Raw genomic sequence first — 21,869 nt, 5'->3', positions numbered from 1 at the left:
TAAATTACAAAAATATGTCCATTACTGTAAAAACATGAGGCTGAATAAGTGTTTTTTTTGTTTGTTTGTTTTGTTTTTTACTTTTCAAGATACCATGTCTTTACCAAGAAAGTTACTTTGCCATGTTGAGGGAAGACAAACAAAAAAGAAAACAATAAAGTTGATTAGGTGGCTGCAGAAGAAAAAACTCCTGAAGAAGAGGTGAAGTGCCTTCTTTGCAAGAGAAACATGAAGCTAAAATCTACCAGTAAAAATGACTACTGCTTATGGTAAATACACTTCAAAGGTTCTGTGATATGAAATTCTATCTATCTATCTATCTATCTATCTATCATGTTCTTTAGGAGTTGTAGAATTCCTTAATGCATTAACATACAAAACAGTGACCTTTTTCATCACAGGAATTGTAAAAGTTCAAGACATCCTGGACAAACCTGTAATCGGACTGTCAGAACAGGGTCAATTTTTGAGAATTCGAGGTGCTCTCTATTCCAGTGGTTGAAATTTATTTACAGGTACTATTTCATGTGTTCTTATTTTCTCCAATTGAATGCACACCCACAGACATGACAATAGTTGTTATTAATTGCTATCTATCTATCTAATATATCTCTCTGTCTCTCTGTCTGTCTCTGCTGTATGTGAATGCCTGATGCCATAAAAATAACTGAAGACTTAAGATGCAAAAGCCTCTAAGTGCCATCTGAAATTTTCTTCTAAAATGAGCATTTTTATCAAGCTTGTATGTTTATGTTCAGTCATTTCACTTTAATGGCAATGAAAATGACATATTAATTGCCATTAAAGTGAAATTACTGAACCTAAACATATGACCTTGATAAAAATGCTCATTTTAGAAGAAAATTTCAGACGGCACTTAGAGGCTTTTGAATCTGAAGTCTTCAGCTATTGTTGATGAACTGAGAACTATTAAGTAATTATTTCTTTATCAGGTTCTCACAAGGGCTCAGGCTCAGGCAGATTGACCTAATCAGTAATGGCATTGCTGGAAGCAGTAGAACACTAAGCAGAATGGCAAAAAAATTAAGGAACGTCTGCATTATTTCAATGGAAAGACTGAGAGCAAGGAATAAAGTTTGTGTGGGTGGAAGAAGAGAATTTGTCATAATAGATGAAAGCAGCTTCCGACATAAGCGAAAGGTTAGTTGTTTAACAATGCTGATGACAAAATTTTAATTCTTGGCTGAGTTATTCTTTTTAAAAAAAGATTGAATTCAAATGTTTATATTCAAAAAATTTTGTTGCACATGCATATGATTGTAATTGAATTTCCTTAAATGTTAAGGTATAGTGGTGAGTGATATAATCTTAAAAAAAAAAAAAAAAAATCACAATATTATTGAATTGTTGGTCATTAAAAATCTCAATATACACCAGTTTAAGGAAATGTGATTCCAAAATGCTGCTAGGAACAGAAAATAAGGGGCTTGGGGCTCACCTGAAGAGGCAGTTCCACACCAAAAATTCTTTATTAAAACTTTGATGGATAACTCTAGAATATCTCACACTGTGTATGTGTGTGAGAGAAAGAGATAGAGAGCATGAATGCTCTTAGTGAAGTTACTAACAGAAATGTTTTTAGCAGTAAACTGATTTAAATGCTTTATCACCCACCACTATAGAGTTTTACTACAAAACGACTTGTTTTATTTATATATTTGTTTATTTGTTTTATTTAATTTTTCTGGAAATGTTTAGGACTTAGTATGCCCGTGGGCGTTTTGGAAGAACCTGGCAAAGAAAGAAATGGGTCTTCGGAATGATGGGAGTTAAAAAGGACAGAAGAAGACCAGTGCTGAAACTTGTGGAAAGAAGGTCAAGAACCCACCTATTGCCTCTGATTAGACAGCATGTGAAGCAAGGCAGTACCATTATCAGTGACCAATGGAGGACATACAGGAATGCCTTAGGAAATATGGGATACATCCACTGTACTGTGAATCACAGTCAGTGTTTTGTTGATCCTCAATCAGGTAGTCATACACAACATTTAGAAAGAGCATGGTCAACTTTTAAGGAACACATCTGGAGACAAAGGGGAAACAGAACTGAGGCGTTGTTAACAGAGCATCTTGTAGTTATTGAGTGGTCATACTGGGCAGGAAGAAAACATCCTGATGGGTTACTAGGACAGCTGTTCAAAGATATTTTGCATGCATATCCGTTGTAAAGCACACACCCCAGCCCCCTTCCATTTTACTAGTGATGTTAAAAAGTTTTTTTCTATGGTATACAATTGTGGCTTTATACATGATGACATTTCAACTGTCATCTATTGATTATAATTTTGTCTCGTCTTTGCTGAAAAAGACTCATGGATGCATAGATCTGTAAACTTTGCCAATATTCTACATCAAACAAACAAAAGCAATGTAAATCCAGTCGCAAGTTGATGTACTTGTATGTTTAAGTATGTAGCTATATAAAACTGTAACAGAATATTTTGTGAAAAAGTGAAAATGGAATGACAATATATGAAAATAAATTATATTGGAATTATTGGAACAATTGCACACAAGGCATCTTCATTAGCCCATTGAGGCTTTTTTTTTTCTTTGCAGGAGTTATTTTTTAAAAATATTAAATTAATGTTAAATAAATTATACTTTGGGGTTTCCTTTGAGTTACAGTTCACTGATGTTCACTTTTCATTAAGGTTCATTTTCACAGATTACTAACATTTATAACTCATTAATAAATGGTTCACAGGTCCTCACTTTATATTAATGTTTCTATTCACCAGTTACTAACATTTATAACTCATTAATAAATGGTTCACAGGTCTTCACTTTACATTAATGTTCCCATTCGCCAGTTACTAACATTTATAACTCATTAATAAATGGTTCACAGGTCCTCACTTCACATTAAGGTTCCTATTCACCAGTTACTAACATTTATAACTCATTAATAAATGGTTCACAGGTCCTCACTTTACATTAATGTTCCCATTCACCAGTTACTAACATTTATAACTCAATAATAAATGGTTCACAGGTCTTCACTTTACATTAATGTTCCCATTCACCAGTTACTAACATTTATTACTCATTAATAAATGGTTCACAGGTCTTCACTTTACATTAATGTTCCCATTCACCAGTTACTAACATTTATAACTCAATAATAAATGGTTCACAGGTCTTCACTTTACATTAATGTTCCCATTCACCAGTTACTAACATTTTTAACTCAATAATAAATGGTTCACAGGTCTTCACTTTACACTAATGTTCCCATTCACCAGTTACTAACATTTATTACTCATTAATAAATGGTTCACAGGTCTTCACTTTACATTAATGTTCCTATTCACCAGTTACTAACATTTATTACTCATTAATAAATGGTTCACAGGTCTTCACTTTACATTAATGTTCCCATTCACCAGTTACTAACATTTATTACTCATTAATAAATGGTTCACAGGTCTTCACTTTACATTAATGTTCCCATTCACCAGTTACTAACATTTATAACTCATTAATAAATGGTTCACAGGTCTTCACTTTACATTAATGTTCCTATTCACCAGTTACTAACATTTATTACTCATTAATAAATGGTTCACAGGTCTTCTCTACATTAAGGTTCCCATTCACCAGTTACTAACATTTATTACTCATTAATAAATGGTTCACAAGTGTCCACTTTACATTGATACACTTTCAGAGGTTATTAATGTGTATAACTTATTAATAAATGGTTCACAAATGTCAATTTTAAGGTTCACTTTAACAGGTTACTAACATTTGTAATCATGAATAAATGGTTCACAGATGTCCACTTTACAGGTACGGATTAACAGGTTATTGTTGTTAATAGCTCATAAATAAATGGTTCATGTCAGAGCCACAGGCTTGTGGGCAAGCTCTCCAATACAGCGCACTTTCACTTCAGATAATCCAAGTCTGAATCCCTGCTTGAGGTCCTTTGCTAATCATATTCCCTTCTCTCCTTTCCTATCACACCTATACTATCCTAAGCAGTAAAGACATAAACGCCAAAAATTAAACTTAAAAAATAAATGATTCATGAGTGCCCATTTTGTATTCAAGCACACTTTCACAGATTGCTAATGTTTCTAGCTCATCGATAAATGGTTCACTGGTGTCCACCCTGAGGTTCGCTGGTACAACTACTATTGGAAGAAATTGATTCGTTAATAAAATATCATGAATAAACAAGTCAATCACCCTTTTTGCATTTAGTGTTTTGGAGGATATAAAGATGGACCAATACATCTAAAACTTTTATGAATTGCTGTGGTTAAGCATCATGACCAGCATCAGCATGCACGAAAAGACAAGACATATTAGGATAATGAGGAAAAACAATACAGCACCCTTTGGCCTCACTATAACAGTCAACAATTGCATATAACAATTAACATTATGATAATCCTGAATCTGGTTTTGAGGGGAGAAAAAAGTATTAATAAATACATTTATTAAGCATTTATAACTTGTGAGTTAAAATTGGCTCACTATTTGGCAAGTATTGAGTAAAAGCCAGCCTTTTTATTCATGTATTTATAACTGGTTATAAATGATTTATTATGCATCTGTAAATGAGTTATTACTCATTAATGAACACCTTTATAAACCCTTTACAAAGGGAACCTTAATGTAAAGTGTTACCACAATCTCTTATGAACTTTTTGAAGCATCAAAGTGGTAATTGTGTGCACTGTCAATAGAGGAACAGAAAGCTCTCATTTTTCATTAAAACATCTTTATTTGCATTTTGAAGATGAACGAAAGTCTTACGGGTTTGGTTTAGAATGGAGTGAGTAAATTATGACAATTTTCATTTTGGGATGAACCAACCCTTTAACAATTAGCTGCCACTTGTATAGACATCAGCAAAAGAGACATACTGTACATACTGTCTTGTACCGGTCCTGCAAGACCTTCACATTGGCATTGATTGGAATGTCACCCTCACCAACAGTATACACAGTCTTCACATGCCTATAAATGCAAAACACACATATGTAATGACAATATTGCATTGCAAGATTCTATCATATTTAATGTGAATGACTTGTTCCTTTGGTGAAAGATTAGTGTAAAGCTATAGATTATAAACATTTTACAGATTTATATTGTGATCTATCACTGCTCATCTATCACTACCACATACGTGCTGGTTCTGACAACTAGCCTCTTTCTCTAGGTTTATTTACCATTGTGACCATTTTTTCATTTTTTACCTACTCTTCATTAATAACTGGAGACCATTAATTTAAGGAAATGAGCCCTAGAGAAGCAAATACCTCGTCGACTACACACAGACAGACCCTGCACAGACCCTCAGCCACGACTACAAGGTCCAGGCAAGTCTTCTGCACAGATCCCTATGGCCAGCTTCACCTCCTCCCCACATGCCGGCATGATGTATCCCAATCTTCAAGAGGCAGCAGTTGGATGAAATATTCGGAATGATATCAACCCACAATCAAACTTGTGATGCAGCCTGGTGATCATGATCACATCATGTTTGTTTGGCCAGAGGAGAACTGGTCCCCTGACTGAGTCTGGTTTCTCTCAAGTTTTTTTTTTTTTTTTTTTTTTCTTCACCTGATGGAGTTTGGGTTCCTTGCCACTGTCACCTCTGGCTTGCATAGTTGGGGACACTTAAAATTCAGCAATATTGATTTGACTGCATTGACACTATTTGATGAGAGCTGACCAATAACATTATTGTATTTTTAGAGCTGCTTTACAGCAGGATTGAATTCTGTTTGCAACATTGATCATTATTTTCCTGTTTATCACTGTAAATCTGCTTTGAAACAATCTGCATTGTATTAAGCGCTATATAAAAGTGACTTGATGGAGGTGGTGGAAACTTGGAAGTGGTTTTTATTAGTTTCGCAGTCAGTATCACACTTCACCACATTCATTTGCCAAACACCACAGGTTTTTTCCCCACTACTCACATTGTTTATATATTTTAGGACTACATTTTTAGACCAGTGTTACAACAAATGTGCACTTACATCAAATTTAACCCCTAACAGAGTACTTACAACACAAGTCTCTAATTAAACACCATATGCAGATTTAAAACTTTGACATTTCATATATGGATATTGGCGTGTTCCAACCATAGACTGTAAAAAATGATGGACGACGCACCTTCACTCTCTTCCATTGTAGTAAGTGAAGCCGCCAGTGTGCCAATATGGCGCTGACATCTTGAGTCTCGAATCTGCGCATAGTGAACTTGGAGCCTGAGTCTGCGCAGTAGTGAGCGCGAAGTAGAGCCATCGTATCAAGGTCCCGCCCACACTCTCGCAGGATTGGTTAATTCTGCAGAACTACTAATTATGTCGGTGTGAAAAAAAAAAAAAAAAAAAAAAAAAACAGTTCTGGAAATGTAGAAATTAAAGTTAAAGCTCCAATATCCTCCTGAAGATCCAGAAAAAAGTCCATTGGTACTTCAGTGACTACTTCACTCAGAGAAGTTGTCAATCTTCGCTGTCAATCATGACGTCAAAACCCGTGTTTTTATAGCATTAAATTACCAAAAACAAACTTAAATTTAAAGATAGAACACTAACTAATATCAGCGTGATAAAAACTGCCTAAAATGACAGAAACCTTTTTCCAAAATCTTTGGAAAAAAAAAACAATGATGAGTAATTTGACTGTTTAATTTCACGTTTCATAACATTACAAGGAGAGGGTGGGGTTTATGACCTATACTGCATCCAGCCACCTGGGGGCGATCGAGACGCTTTGGCTTCACTTTTCAGGACTCATGTGGCACGCTTGGTTCCAACCTTACAACAACTGGACAACTCTTTTCCCCACTTTATTTACACAGCAGTTCTTGTAAAATAAACAAAAAGCTATTTTTTTTTGTCATATCACATGGCAGCTTTCTTGCTAACTGTATAGCTTCTTCAACTGAACTTAATTGTTTAAATGAAGTTAAGCCCAGCTGCCTTTTTCTAGTCTTTCTGACATGTTATATAGTCTTGTCTATTTTAGCAATTTATACTGGTCCCAAGGATGGCATATCACACTACACAGTAGAAAAGACATTGTTGGCAAGATCAATAGTTTATAAGTAAATAGTTGATATATCTGAAACAATTACTAAAATTCCATGTGCAAAAATAAACATGAAAACATTAAATGAAATGCATTAAAAGAGACAAATTACACATAAAAACATTTCCTAAAGACGTCAAACAGACGTTCAGTGTATGTAAAACAACATTCAAGTGTTTGGGGTATTTGGGGCAATACATTTACATACATCAGACACCAGCAATGGAGTGATTAAGTAAAAAATTCTGCCAGATGTTTTCTTATGGAGCGGTCCCAAAAGTTTTGATGCCTTACAATTAATTCTCGAAAATAATTAAAAAAGGATCTATCAATAGATAACAAATGATTCACCCAAATGTCTTAGAAACAGATCCAGTATTTGCAACAAAACAAAGCAATCTCTCAGCCAAGCTAATATATAGTCCAAAAATCACTTTTTAAAATGTTATTTTTGTTAAGGGCTCAATGCTTCCCATTGGGGGGGGGTCATTAACATATCTGCAACTTCTGAAGTTGACAAACGGCATTTCTGAAGTGATTATCTCTCAAACAAAGGCTGCACATACTTAAAGGTTTAAGGCAGAACAAAAATAATGCCCAAATGTTACAAAGCACACAATGGTGGAAGTGTTACAATACTGACACCAAAAAGTAACTAAAATTCACTTTGGAAACTATTCTCTGAATCAGGGTGGATTTCATTTTGTTTCAAAATAGAGATACTTAAACTTATGGCACAATCCCTGAACACAAAACCTTCACTTAACACTTCCTGAGGCAAAAACAAAAATATTTCAAATATTTCAACTTGAACATTCTCAAATTAAAAGAAATGTACATTTGAAAGATTTCAGAACAAAATCCTAAAAAAAACAATAAAATCACATAAAACTGAGTTCATGGTTTACTGGTGCAGAGGAGAAGCCTTCACCAATATCGATACTTCTGTTTGGTTAAGAATAAACAAGTGCTTAGGGTCTCTTGAGCACAGCACTGTATTTCATTGGAGCTCTATCTGCCTTCAGCTGAACATTCAACAGGGTAAAGATGGAGATCTCCTGCAGAAGAAAACAACACACCATTATCCACTGCAAAAAACAACCATGGTATGTGATTGCTAGGATGTTCCAAGATGTAGCTAAAGTGTAGATACGCAGTTTCTATGATGTTTTGAGTGGGTTTAGCTCAGGGCCAACCCAGACTTTGTTGGCACCCTAGGAGAGATTTTAGATTGCTTGCCCCCCCAAAAGTCTTTTTTGATCTGTGACAGATCAGAGTACTGGCAGCCCTCATAAACTGCTGGTACTCTGTTCTGTCACAGCTGCCATGTGAATAACATTCCCAGCACTGTGAAATGCATTTACATATAAGCACTGTCAGTAATTAGGAAGATTTGTGGCACAACAGATAATAAAAAATATCTATAAATTCTCTCATGCTCCGCCCCATCTTTTTGCACCCTATAGGCTGCCTATATGACGGTTCGGCCCCAAAGTAGCTCACTGTTTGTTGGGTTTTCTGAGAACACTGCTATTTGGTTACTAGGGGGTTCTAAGCAGCTACCAGGGCGTTGCTAGGTTCTGAATGGTTTTAAGAATATTGATATGAACAAGAGAATTGGGACACAAACCTTCATTATCAAATTCGGGTGTTTGAATCAGACCCATTGCTGAAGGTGTACAAAATCAAGCACCTAGCCATGCAGTCTACATTTACAAACATTTGTGAATTCAAGTGTGGTACTGTGATACTAGTAACAGGATGCCACCTTTGCTATAAGTCAGTTTGTGAAATTCCATTCCTGCTAGATATTCCAACTGTAATACCACTTACAGTTGTCTGTAAGTGGTATTACAGTTGGAATATCTAGCAGGAATGGAATTTCACAAACTGACTTATAGCAAAGGTGGCATTATTGGAAAGTGGAAGCATTTAGGAAAGACAGCAACACAGCCACAAAGCGCAAGACCATTTTAAGTCACAAGAGCAGGGTCAGTGAGTGCTGAGGAGCATGGTACATAAAAGTCACCAACGCTCTACCGGTTCCATAGCCGAACAGTTACAAACTTCCACTGGCATGACATTCTACTGGATGAATGGGCAAAAATTGCTACAGAAACACTCTAAAATCACCTGTTGTATGGACTCGTTGCTTGGGTCATCTGTTTCCCAAAAAAGCATCATCTTTGGTCTCTTTCCCACTTTACTGAAGTGGACCGCCTTTAGTCCCTCTAATGACTTCAAGAGAAAGAAAGCATGTTATTCATTGATTATTTCATACATTATTAAAAAGCAGTGAATGTTTTTTTTCTTTCTGTTGTGACAATTTATAGTGTGCTAATTTACAGCTCAGCTTAATACCACATTACATTCAATGGATTTAAAGGGGTAAGTCACAGCTGGCGAAATAGGATTTTAATTAAACTTGGCTACCTATGTGGTAGAAAGGCAAAAAAAAAAAAAAAAAAAAAAAAAAAAAAATTGAAAATTGAAAATTGAAAATTTGAAAATAAGTGCTACCTGACAAAGAAAACAAAAAGGTGCTGTCGTCTTCCCTTTTTCCAAATAGGTTGGAAAACTTCCAAACCCATAATGCACTGGGGATGTTGCCACCCAAGGCCACTCCCAGTCTGCTCCTACTGAATAGGATTGACCAGAGTCAAATACTGCCTTGCTTGAGTAGGAAATACTTCTTGGCAAACTTTCAGTCGCAATGTTTTTTTTTTTTGTAATTTAGTGTTTTTTTTTGTTTTTTTGAGAAAGCATACAGAACAATTTTCAATACTAGAAAGAAAACTTATTTGACCACTATTATCCCCATAACCTCCCCCCTTCCCTTACCTAACCCATTGCACTCTACAGGACTTAGACAGATAAACATAAGACAAGATAGAAATAAGATAGACATAAAATAAAATGGGATAAAATAAATACAAAAAAATAACAAATAAAAATATGAAATAGTAACAATAATTATAACAGCAGAAGCAGTAGTTGCAGATTAAGTATCCAAAATTTCTTTGACTACAGATATCCAATTCTTCTACCTTGACGACACAGGTTAAGCGTGATTAGTCCGCGCAGATGACAGTTCCAGATGTAGCAACTACAATAAAGAATGTAGCCGATGCTTAGAAGAAAGGTCATGAGGAGGTTTCCAACGTTGAACAAGTAGCTTCTTTGCGGCAGTCATTGCAGCTAGCCAAAATTTCCGTACTTTCTCACTTAGAGGAAATTGAGAATTGTCATTCATAGGGATGTAACGGTATTATCAATATTGTGGTATCGCGATAGCAAAATTGTCTCGATATCATTGTGGTCACACGACTGTATGAAACGATATTTCTTCCGGGCAAAAAGTGTAGTTTTTTTTCAGCCCAGTGGAGCAGAACGGAGGGAAGTGGTAATAGGGTTGGGAACCGAGAACCAGTTCTTATCCAGAACGAAGTGCGAGGAGCGTATCCTTTAATAGAGACGTCTCACCTCATGAATATTATAACAATGAATGCACTGAAAAGCCGGAAGCACACTACCCCAGCAAAATTGCACAATACAGCTGGGCAGGTGCCCGATGGACAGAGGACTCCCTCACTCACGTGGAGGCGGACGTCAGACACGTGCTCACCCAACTGGAGAAAATGACTGTCACACAAGCTGAGTTAAGTGGACATAACCAATGCACCAAACGGTTCTTGGGAGCTTTGCTTGGAACCTTGTGCCTCTGAGACTAGTACAAACTGTGCTGGCCTCTACTACTGTCAGACCCACGGACCCTCATCAAACCCACCTCGCCTACTCGCTGGTAGTGCCATCCTACTACACGTCGACCCAGAGCAAAGTGAGGTTGCCTTTCTCCTAAATCTACCCATCATTGAATCAGATAACATCTACAGAATCAAAGACATTGTCAATGTCGGGTTTTGGCAAGGTAACACCCACATCAAGATATACACACCAGATGTGGTGTATTACCACAACAGCAACCCACAGCTGTACCTGGCTCCCAATTTGCGCATATGTATTTTGACCAAAGACATTCACTACCTCTGCCCTAGCAAGCCTTTCCTCAGAGACAACACTGAAGGAATCTGTGGATTGCAACCCATGGTCAGTGACACACACTGCACTGCTAAGGCCAAACCTCGCACCAAAGTTATCGGAACACGAGCCGAGATTGTGGGCAATCGATGGCTCGTCAACACCCCCACTCGCACTGCCACCCTGACTAACAATCAGCATGACGCTGCCACTCGTGTCAGCCTGCCCAACCAGAGTATGTGGATTCAGGTACCCACAGGTGCCATCCTTCACCTCGATGATCTGGCATTGTACCATCTCCCAAGAGAAGAATACCAGTCAGAACTGGAAATCCCATCCTTCTTCAAGAATCACAACTTCACCCTAGATCCAGAACTGGAACTGAGGATTGAGAAAGGGGTGTCCCAGCTAATCGACATTACTCCCGTCGATACGGCCCTCCAAGCACTGTCCCGACTGCCCATCTTGACCAGCTCACCTATAGTCCAGGCTTGGACTGCTGCCGACACGGCCCCGTGCCTCTCCACGGCACTCGGGTGCACACTGACACTGGGCCTGGCCTTCATCCTGTTCAAAAGGGTCAAAGGGATGTGAGAGTCCATGGACAGGTGGCTGGCTGGTCCTCCCCAAGGCTTCAAAAGGAAACCAAGGAAAGTAGGTACCACGACAGAGAATGTGCCAAGCCTCATCGAGATGGACCCTCTATCTGCGAAACCAAAGGCTGAGGACAAGTAGGAACCAACTGCTGCCTGACCATCATGATCCATTTGCCATCCGACCATCATTACCGTCCAACGATGTCCACACATGAACTTCGTTGGGTGAAAGGGGGACTGTAGCATCTGGATGCGAATCACAAATGTTCGAGTCAACTCTAAGTTTGTGTAAGCTGTGACGTTTGACCCCCTTCCTGTAACTCACCACGTGGCGCCGACCGGTCTGGGCCATGTAGCCTTTTGTCACATTTTATTACCACCCCCCCATTCAAGAATAAGTTTAAATGCTTGTAATAATAATAATAATAACTTTATTTTTATATAGCGCCTTTAAAGTAGCTTCTCAAGGTGCTTTACATAAAACAAGCAAATGAGAATACAACACACACAAAGCAAAACAAGTTATATATATATATATATATATATATATATATATATACAAAAGATAAAAATCAAGACAATCAAGAAAAAGCTACCCTAAAAAAAAATGAGTTTTTAAATACGATTTAAAAATACTTAAATTCTGTGCATCTCTGATGTGAGGAGGGAGTGCATTCCAAAGCCCAGGAGTGCAGGATGAGAAGGCCCTAACCCCTACAGAACGCAGCCGTGTCTGTGGGACTGCCAATAGACCAGCTTGTGAGGAGCGTAAGTGATGCTTGGGTGTGTATAAGGTTAAAAGTGCAGACAGATACTGGGGGGCCAGACCATGCAGTGCCTTATATGTGAGCATGAGGACTTTAAAATCAACTCGGAACCTGACCGGAAGCCAGTGCAAGGACTTGAGAATTGGTGTAATATGCTCATTTCTCCTGACTCCGGTCAGGATCCTAGCAGCTGAATTTTGCACACATTGCAGTTTGTTCAGTGTGCATTTAGGAACCCCAGCCAGAAGTGCGTTGCAATAGTCAATGCGGGAAAACACAAAAGTATTAATAAGTCTTTCAGTCACAGACAGCGATAACATAGAGTGGAGTCTAGCAATATTTCTGAGATGAAAAAATGAGTTTTTTACAGTGTACTGGACATGAGAGTCAAAAGACAAACTTGAATAAAATATTACTCCTAGATTTTTTAATTTGGTTTGTGATTCCAAAACAGAGCCATCTACGTTTAAAAATAGTGAACCAGCTTTACGAAGCTGATGAGAGGTGCCAATAAGCAAGACCTCTGTCTTATCACTATTGAGACACAAAAAGTTTTGGGACATCCATGTTTTTATCTCAGAAATACAATGTGTTAAAAAAGGAAGGTCCAGATTTTGACTAGGCTTAGAGTGAATGTAAATCTGAGTATCGTCTGCATAAAAGTGATAATTAGGCCCAAGTGATCTTAAAAGCAAGCCAAGTGGAAATATGTAAATGCTAAAAAGTAAGGGGCCTAAGATTGAACCTTGAGGAACACCCGTACAGACAAAGCCGGTCACAGACCGGAATCCACTCATACATACAAACTGTTGACGATCAGAAAGGTAAGATCTAAACCATGTTGAAACAGTCCCAGAAACGCCAAAGACAGTTTCCAGATGCTTGAGTAACAGATTGTGATTGACAGTATCAAAAGCGGCACTAAGATCCAGAAGGATCAGAATAGAAAGAGAACCAGAGTCTGAGGCTATTAACAGGTCATTGGTGACCTTGACCAAGGCTGTCTCAGTACTATGAAATTTTTGAAAGCTAGACTGAAGGGGTTCAAAAAGATTATTTACTGTAAGATGATTGAGTAGCTGCAAAGCCACAACACGTTCAAGAATTTTTGCAAGAAAAGGAAGATTAGATATAGGACGATAATTATTTAAGTTATCCAAATCGACATTATGCTTTTTTGGAACAGGTGTTACAGCAGCAGTTTTCAATGCAGCTGGTACAACACCAGTATGCAGGGAATCATTAACAATGCTGAGAACAGAAGGGCACAATGAATCCAAACAAGATTTAAACAAGCTTGTAGGGAGGGGGTCAAGTAAGCAAGTGTTGACTTTCATACGTGACACCTCCCTAGTGAGCAGCTCAGAGTCAATTTGAGAAAAGGTAGAGAAGGATATGCCAGAGAAACTAGGGAAGCATAATGTAGAAGCGGAAACAGGTGCAGCATGAATAAGTTTATAGACATTATCAACTTTAGAACTAAAAAAAATGAAGAAAATCATTACACAACTGATTTGAAACAGGGAGAGAAGTGCCAACATTAACTTTGAGAAGTCTGTTTATAGTGTGAAAGAGATGTCTAGGATTACTTTGATTGCTATCTATAATCTGAGAAAAATAAACAGATCTTGCAGACTCAATTTCAGCTTTATATACCCCCAAGTGGTCTTTCCAGGACTGATAAAATACATTCAGGCCTGAGTGACGCCACTTGCGCTCCAATTTACGGCAAACTGCTTTCTTAGAACGCAGGACATCATTATACCAAGGGGCAGAATGAGCAAAAGAGACACTGTGAGACTTCCAAGGGAGCAAAAGAATCCAAATTCTTTTAACTGTTTTAGATTAAAACAATCCAATAAAAATAGAAAATCCTTTGTCATCATACAATCATTTTCGTCAATGTGTATATTGAAGTCCCCTAAAATGAGGATGCTCTTGAAATTAAAACACAACATTGACAACAAGTCAGCAAACTCATACATAAAAGCATCATTTGCCTTTGGTGGTCGACAGACAGTAGCGATGGTGATTGCCTTAGGAGCAGAAATACTCAGAACAAGGCATTCAAAAGATGAGAACTGTGGTACACACACAGCGCTGATGTTAAATTGCAGATTGTGAACCACAATAATTCCCCCACCTTGACCAGTAAGTCGCGGGAGATCAAACAGTCCATACCCCTCAGGAGTAAGCTGGTTAAAGAGGAGTCCGTCATTTTGTTTATGCCATGTTTCAGTTAAAAACAATAAGTCCAGTTTTCGATCTGCAATGATGTCCGATAAGAGCTGGGCTTTATTATTTACTGAGCGTGCATTGAACAATGCAGCATTTATGGGGCTCTGGGATACCACAGAAGGCAACTTCGATCGAACGAGCGAAGATGCATTTCTGAGGACCGCACCAGTATGATGATACGCTCTATTAGTCAGGTGTGGGCCTCGAGGCTTTTCTGCTCCTGCTCCAGGCATAGCAGTAATACAGCAGGTGAGTTCATGTTATCCCTGGTTTTGGTCCACTCTTCTGTCACGTAACGTGTTAGTGGAAGCTCACAAAGACGAGGATGAATAGGAAACAGGATCTTTTAATAACTAAACTCAGGAAACCCTTTACAAACACCATAACTTAGACACATACATTGATGAGGACAGACCAAGACTAAGCCAGAACTGAGGATATAAATACACTGACTAAGCGGAACTAATGAGGGAGTAAATGAACACAAATGAAAACCAATTTCCTTCTATTAATGTACAGCAATATGCAACTCTAACTTTATTATTGAACACACAGGTTCTGATGATGATGGTAGAGTTGCTTTTGAAAAGAATTGTCACCCCCTTCTTTTTAGATTTACAACTTTATGATACTATGGGAATGTAGCACCTGTTTTGCATTCTTTGGGAGTCCCTGGAGGTAAGGTGGGTTTCTTGAAGAAACGCTACATCTTTTCAGAGAGACTGAAAATAAAAGATGATGCAGCACCAACTATATTGAAACTGACAATAATGTTGCAACACACAAGTGTACATGTACTCACTTTAAGGGTGATGTGTGTGATACACAGAACAGTTTGGTGAAGCGGTCATAGCCGTGTTTTATCGTGAATAAAACACAGCTATTGATCACAATAGAACACAGCTACCAATCAGAATCAAGGACAGGAACTATGATCACAACAGAACACAGCTATCAATCAGAATCAAGGACAGGAACTAACCATTTTATAAGCATAAATGTTTCACAGTTGGCAGATGTTTCAACTATGTAACGAGATAAACACCTTTTTGTAGTGATCGCTGCTGGCATGCAAGGAGAAGGCACTATTAATGACGCTAAACACCGTGTTCTCTAGTCAGTGTGCAGTAGTGCAAAACTCTCACTATCAAGTAAGCACAAAAAAATGAAAGCACAGTACACAAGAATAAATACAAACAAGTGTTTGCTGTTAGTCGCCAACAGCACAGCAGTTCCAGACAATCAAAGCCCAGTGTTACTCGCATGAGATGCAGAATCAAAGCAGCCTCCACGTCTGTTTTCAGGCCTTCCCACTTAGCTCTCTCTAGCACTAGAAAGCTTTTCTAATAAAAACGTGGTCCTAAAGCACTAGCCCAGTCATAAACCTTCATTCCAGTGATATTCTTTTGAGCTTTTATTGTGTCCCATCTCTCGTTCTGCAGTTTTTTTTTCTTTTTTCAAATCTTTCTTGCTCCTTCTCTCTCCTCGACTGTCATGCTGATTGGTTACACGTTTGTGGTTGGTGTCAGCCCGACTAACTTCCAAATAGTGTTTTTGAAATTCTACTGACTCCACCTTTAATGCATCTATTATTTGATTATTTAACACCGCATATGTACCATGTTTGGTATCTACGAATATGTATTTTGATGACCTATATGATTGATGACCTACATGATACCTATTCAACATAATCTTTAATAGTTTCTTCATCAGCACCCAATCCAGTTAGATATGCAAATGATCATGCTTCATACAAAGGATCTTAAAACCTTCCCTGCAAAAGCTTAAGCTACCACTCGCTCACTGACCCGTGGAGGTGGAACCTCCACACAGAGTTAAAGGGCAACTTCACAGTGACCTCCCCTTTCCTCTTCCTTCTTCTTCTGGTTGCTGTGTGTGGGTCCAGAAACCTGGTCCAACCGTGAGGTCATGGGCCGGCAGGCCCCAAAACCTAGCCATGTGGAACTTCCCCGACCATAACGGAGTCAAACTAACCACGCTAGTTCGTCATCATTTCCTCAATTATCGCAAATTAAATTGATTGCAACTTTAACACTATCGACTCAAGGAAGCATCAAAACCAGACTGCTTCAACTGAAAAGGCAAATGCAGGTGTTGTTCATTTAATGAGGTGTTTTGAAATAAGAAACTGGTGGTTCTTTTCAGCGGTTAAATGACTCTTTTCCATAGCTTAATTTCCTGTTCCTGTTTCCAGTTTAATTCACTTTAATTTTCCATTTTACCCATGTATACATGATTGTGTGTATGTGTTTGTTTGGATTAGTTGTGTTCATGATAGGGTTGGGCCAATAGACAATGCCATCGTCCATCGCTGATGCTGACAGACAGCCAGCAAAAAAAACATCTTAAAGGGTTAGTTCACCCAAAAATGAATCCGCGCTCTGAACGGCTGATTCGACACGCTGATTCATAACACTCCGAAGCTTCCTGAAGCAGTTTTGAAATCGGCCATCACTATATAAGTCGTTATTTTGTTTTTATTTGGTGCACCAAAAATATTCTCGTCGCTTTATAATATTAATATTGAACCACTGTACTCACATGAACTGATTTAAATATGTTTTTAGTACATTAATGGAACTTGAGAGAGGAAATGTCATTGCTGGCTATGGAGGCCTCACTGAAGCCATCGGATTTCAACAAAAATATCTTAATTTGTGTTCCGAAGATTAGCGAAGGTCTTACGGGTGTGGAACGGCATGAGGGTGAGTAATAAATGACATTATTTTCATTTTTGGGTGAACTAACCCTTTAAGTAATCACACTACATTGCCCAGTGGAATGCATGCTTTCAATTTCCACAGAGTTAGTAATAATAGTAATAATAACATAATGAAGTTGTTCCCGATCACAATACAAATTATATTCAAAACAGTTCAATGAACACAATTTAAACAGTAAAGTTTTTATTGTGCAAAAAACGCCAAAAAAATTATAGGCTACTAGATGTTTTACACAAACTTAACCCCTGATATTCATATGGCGGACAGCGGTCCGCATCCAGACCCCAGCATGTTTCCATCCGGACCCCACGAGACAGAACGGTAGCACCATTTTACTGTTTCTAGTTGAAGTGAGCAGCACATCACAAAACAGCGGTGTAGATCACACCAAAAGCACTCAGGATCGTTTGTGGTAATGTTATTTCAGCGCTATATCCTCTAGTAGTTTTATCTAAAGCCAAACGCACTTCATTCAAGCCTTTCCAGCTCCGTGCGCTTTCGCACTTTCTCTCTTTCTCCAGACATGCGCCACACTAACGATGCATGTCCACTGACGCGGAGCAGAACTGGCATTTTTCATTAATTCCAATTAATTAAATCCCCCCCACCCCGATGTCATCCTCTGATGCCAATTTGGTAGACATGGCCCATAGTCGTAATCTTGCTACATGCTCATAGTAGTACTGTACAGTAAGAAAGTTATTTCCATTACCCTGGAAATTAACATTTCTTAGAATTAATAAATAATCAATAATCAATACTGAGTGTTTGCTGGATGAACTGATAAATTGATTGTAATATTAGTTCAACTACATCAAGTTAATCTGATTAACTGATCCAAATATTAATAATTAATTATGACAAGTTATGATTAATTATTAAATTTTCCCTTTGAGCTGATTTGCTACACTATGGAAAAAAACAGCTCATGACCCCTTTAAAAACCTCTGGCAATTGCTTTTACATGCCTTTTCATGACTCTTATGGTCGAATAATGGGGCAAATGACACCAATGTATTATTATGTAAAACATATTTTACATATTTTTGCTATTCCAAGCAAAAGCTGTGAAAACAAATAGTTGAATAAGTCATACATACATTACAGTAGATTCGTTTCTGCACTCCGTAGCGAAGCACAAGCACATCAAAGGACTGGTCCAGAACCCCCATGACCATAGCCTCTGAATCCAGAGGACCACAATCCTACCAAAAACATCACGCTCATAAATAAATGGTTTGTTTACCAACATCATTTCTGCCATTGCAGTTCAATAGCAACTAAGCTTACATTATGTCAAGGGCAAAATGTATTTGTTCAAATTTGTTCAAAGTTTTCTTGTTTATGATTTATATACAGAAGATTTTTACTTTTTTATGTGCAAGCTTTGCAAATGATAAATAAAACCTGACCTCTTGAGCATCTTTCCTATGATACGTACCTTCACAAAGACAGCAAAGAAAAGTTCAGAGCTCAACTCTTGAACTCTCTTTGAAGCAGTCTTCCTGTCATTGCAGTGGGATGCCTGTTTGTGTACTTCCTCTCCTGAGAGACTCAAACATGGCCCACAGTCTGTAACGACACAGATAGAATAAATATGAGGCTTCAGATAAAACAGCACTGAACATAAAGTCTGATTTTAGTGCACATCCTTGCCATCTCTAGCTTAGAGCAGACTGACAATTGGAGAGTGGTTAAGGATGTTCTGCTCAAGCAGTCATACTGATGCCATCAGAGAGGAACGCTATTCAAATGGAAAGCAAATTTTGAGATTTTGATTAAAGATTACAAAGATTTTTTTCTGTGGATTAACTTGCACAGATTAATTGTAATACTAGTAAAGGTCACTAAGTAAATAGGGTCAATTTAGTTTTACTGAGACTTTAATACAACACTATAGCTACAACTGAAGCATCCAGGTCAAAATATATGACAAGTGAATAATAATTTTCCACTTTCAAATGTGTTTTAGTAAATTTTGACTAGAACTTGGCATGTTCATGTAACTCATGTAACCTATTTTGTCTCCCAATTACAGTGGGCATAAAAAATGGCAGCTTCCTGAGATCATGTCAGATCTTTGTACACCTTTAATGTAACATTGAAAGTAAAAAAAATCATGTATAAAAAAAAAAAAAAAAAAAAGAACAAGAAAAAAAGAACAAAGAAAGAATAAAAACAGAAAAGAAAAAACAGAACAGAGGGGGAAAAAGTAATAAAATTACCTGGCTGCATAAATGTGCAAACCCTTTTATGATGGAGCATGGTAATCTGTTTGAAATTAACCAATCACATTCAAACTCTTACTAACTCTAACTGCGGTGTGGAAGATGATGTGCCACACTCTGATTGGATCCTTGGTGAAAGAACAAATAAATGTTCAACATAATCAGATAAGATGCCAAGACAACTGCCAGACACCTCTTCCAGGGCAGGCAGGGGGACCTTCTGCACCCACCACAACCACGGAGAGGACTTCTCATTGGACGACACATTGACTCTAACCACCAAACTCATTCCTAAGGTTTAGGCAAGAACTGCCATAAAAATTCCTACAGACCTCCTGGATGCAGCAGCAGTGACTGCAATAAACAAGGCCACAGAGATCTATCTAAATCCATTCATACCTATGTTTGGAGGCCTTAATTTGATTTAAACTGCAACACATCCACTCCATCTTAATGCAAAGCTTAGATTATATGGTTACAGACTGTTAACACAACAGGTCACGGGACAGACCTATGAACGAATGTATGGACGATGACTTAACCGTTTCTGATCATGTTTGGTCTCTATCTGTTCCATACGATGCCTTTAATAATTTGAAAGAGGTTTGGTCAAGAAATGATGCATTAAAATGTTAATACACTGTTTTAACACTCTACTTTATGCTATGCAAATGAGTTCCACACTAGGGTGGGCAACAGCGTGGCTACTTCAGATACCAGTGGCCAATCACACTCCAGGATCAGAAAGGTGCCAGATTTCAATCTCCTCTTCATCAGAAAAAGAAAAATATGCGTTTCCAGCTCGACGGGGAAGGAGACATTAACAGACACTCCATGTCCTGAGTTTCTGACCTGACGAGGAAAGAGACTACAAGACAGTCAAGGTTAAGCTTTTGAGAGCAAAACCATTCATATTGCTTCCAGCTGCACTCTAGCTGCAAAAACGGCTCCAGCACTGAAGGATTCATCTGACCCTTACGGCTCCTACAGCAGCACAGCCCAGTCCGCAAAGGACCTCTGCATCGGCAGACATCGCCTGTACCACATGGCTCCTCAGCGATGCAGCCAACCTGCAAAGGAACCTGTGAAGATTCATCTGACCCAGCTGCCCAGTCCATCTCTAAAGGACCCTCTTGGTGCAACCAAAGTTCAGCATCCTCCAGCCCAACGTGGCACGACTACTGGATTGCAATTCCGCGCCTTCCACTGCACGCAGCCTGCATCATCAGTGGAAGACGTGTCTGCCACCGGATTGATCACCCGACTGTGTGGAACGTAAATATAAACTTATCAAACCTCCTTCTAGAGACCTTGGCATTAGTTTATACATGCAGCATTTGTTTTTCTAACTTGCTTAGATAACAGTTACTTGAGGTCGGCTTGTTACAAATAATAGGGATTTTTTTGTTCAATGATAAATGAGTAATTATTTATCACCATTTTACCAGAGCCATTAGGTGGTTTCCATAAGAAGCATTCCCATACAATTCTCTTCCATTCTACATTCAGTTCAACAGCATTGCATTTATCCATTCTGTGTTCACTTCATTTATTTGTTTCTTTGATTTAATTCAGTATTTTCCTTTGGTTATTAGTTTACTATCTTTTAGCAGTGCATATTCATTATTAGCATTATTAATCATTATGGTATTTACTTTTGCATATCTATTATTAATAAATTTTATTGATTTTATTACAACTGTGACTTCCTTGTGTTGATGATCAAAGACTCTACTAGTTGGCCAGACTCTCACAAATCCTTCACATAAATCAGCTGACCGACTCCCTCCAGTTTATATTAACTCAACAATTTAAGAACACTCCAAAAATAGCTGTTCAATAATTTAAAGACATTATTCTTGACTGGTGCCCCATATTACAAAAGGGGGGATGGGTCATCTGATACACTCATAACCAGACCTTAAGTGACATGTAACGACTGAGACAAATCAGACACAATTATTTGTTATAGGTAACCAATAATTGTTTAAAGCACTCTGGGGCCTGTCCCCCATCCCCCGAGAAGTTCTCCCGCAAAGTTATTGCGCTAAAGAATGTGGTGGCCACATGGAAGAGCAGAGAAGAGACACAGAAACGTGCATCTTTCCTGCATTTTCCCCACAGAACACAGACTTTCCTGCATTAATTTATAGACAGACCATTCTATAAA

General features: G+C 38.1%; 1 protein-coding gene across 5 annotated transcripts in view; it reads right to left on the bottom strand.

Annotated features, from left to right (window-relative positions):
* Positions 1–5,872: 5,872 nt before the first annotated feature.
* The window catches only part of dis3l2 (DIS3 like 3'-5' exoribonuclease 2), a 132,679-nt gene continuing 116,682 nt past the window's right edge, over positions 5,873–21,869 (bottom strand). For 2 of the 5 annotated variants that reach the window (XM_051877131.1, XM_051877152.1), the window contains exons 18-21: positions 18,913–19,043; positions 18,572–18,676; positions 9,219–9,323; positions 5,873–8,143 (exon numbers count right to left, since the gene is read on the bottom strand). In XM_051877131.1, the coding sequence (XP_051733091.1) occupies positions 8,057–8,143; positions 9,219–9,323; positions 18,572–18,676; positions 18,913–19,043 (428 nt within the window). In that variant the 3' untranslated portion in view covers positions 5,873–8,056. Of the gene's footprint in view, positions 8,144–9,218; positions 9,324–9,605; positions 9,725–18,571; positions 18,677–18,912; positions 19,044–21,869 lie in introns of those variants that run through there. The other 3 variants (XR_007927082.1, XR_007927083.1, XR_007927084.1) reach the window with 3 other exon arrangements.

Source organism: Ctenopharyngodon idella, chromosome 2 (assembly GCF_019924925.1).
Source record: "Ctenopharyngodon idella isolate HZGC_01 chromosome 2, HZGC01, whole genome shotgun sequence".
NCBI lineage: Eukaryota > Metazoa > Chordata > Actinopteri > Cypriniformes > Xenocyprididae > Ctenopharyngodon > Ctenopharyngodon idella.
This window is presented reverse-complemented; position numbering and strand designations above follow the sequence as displayed.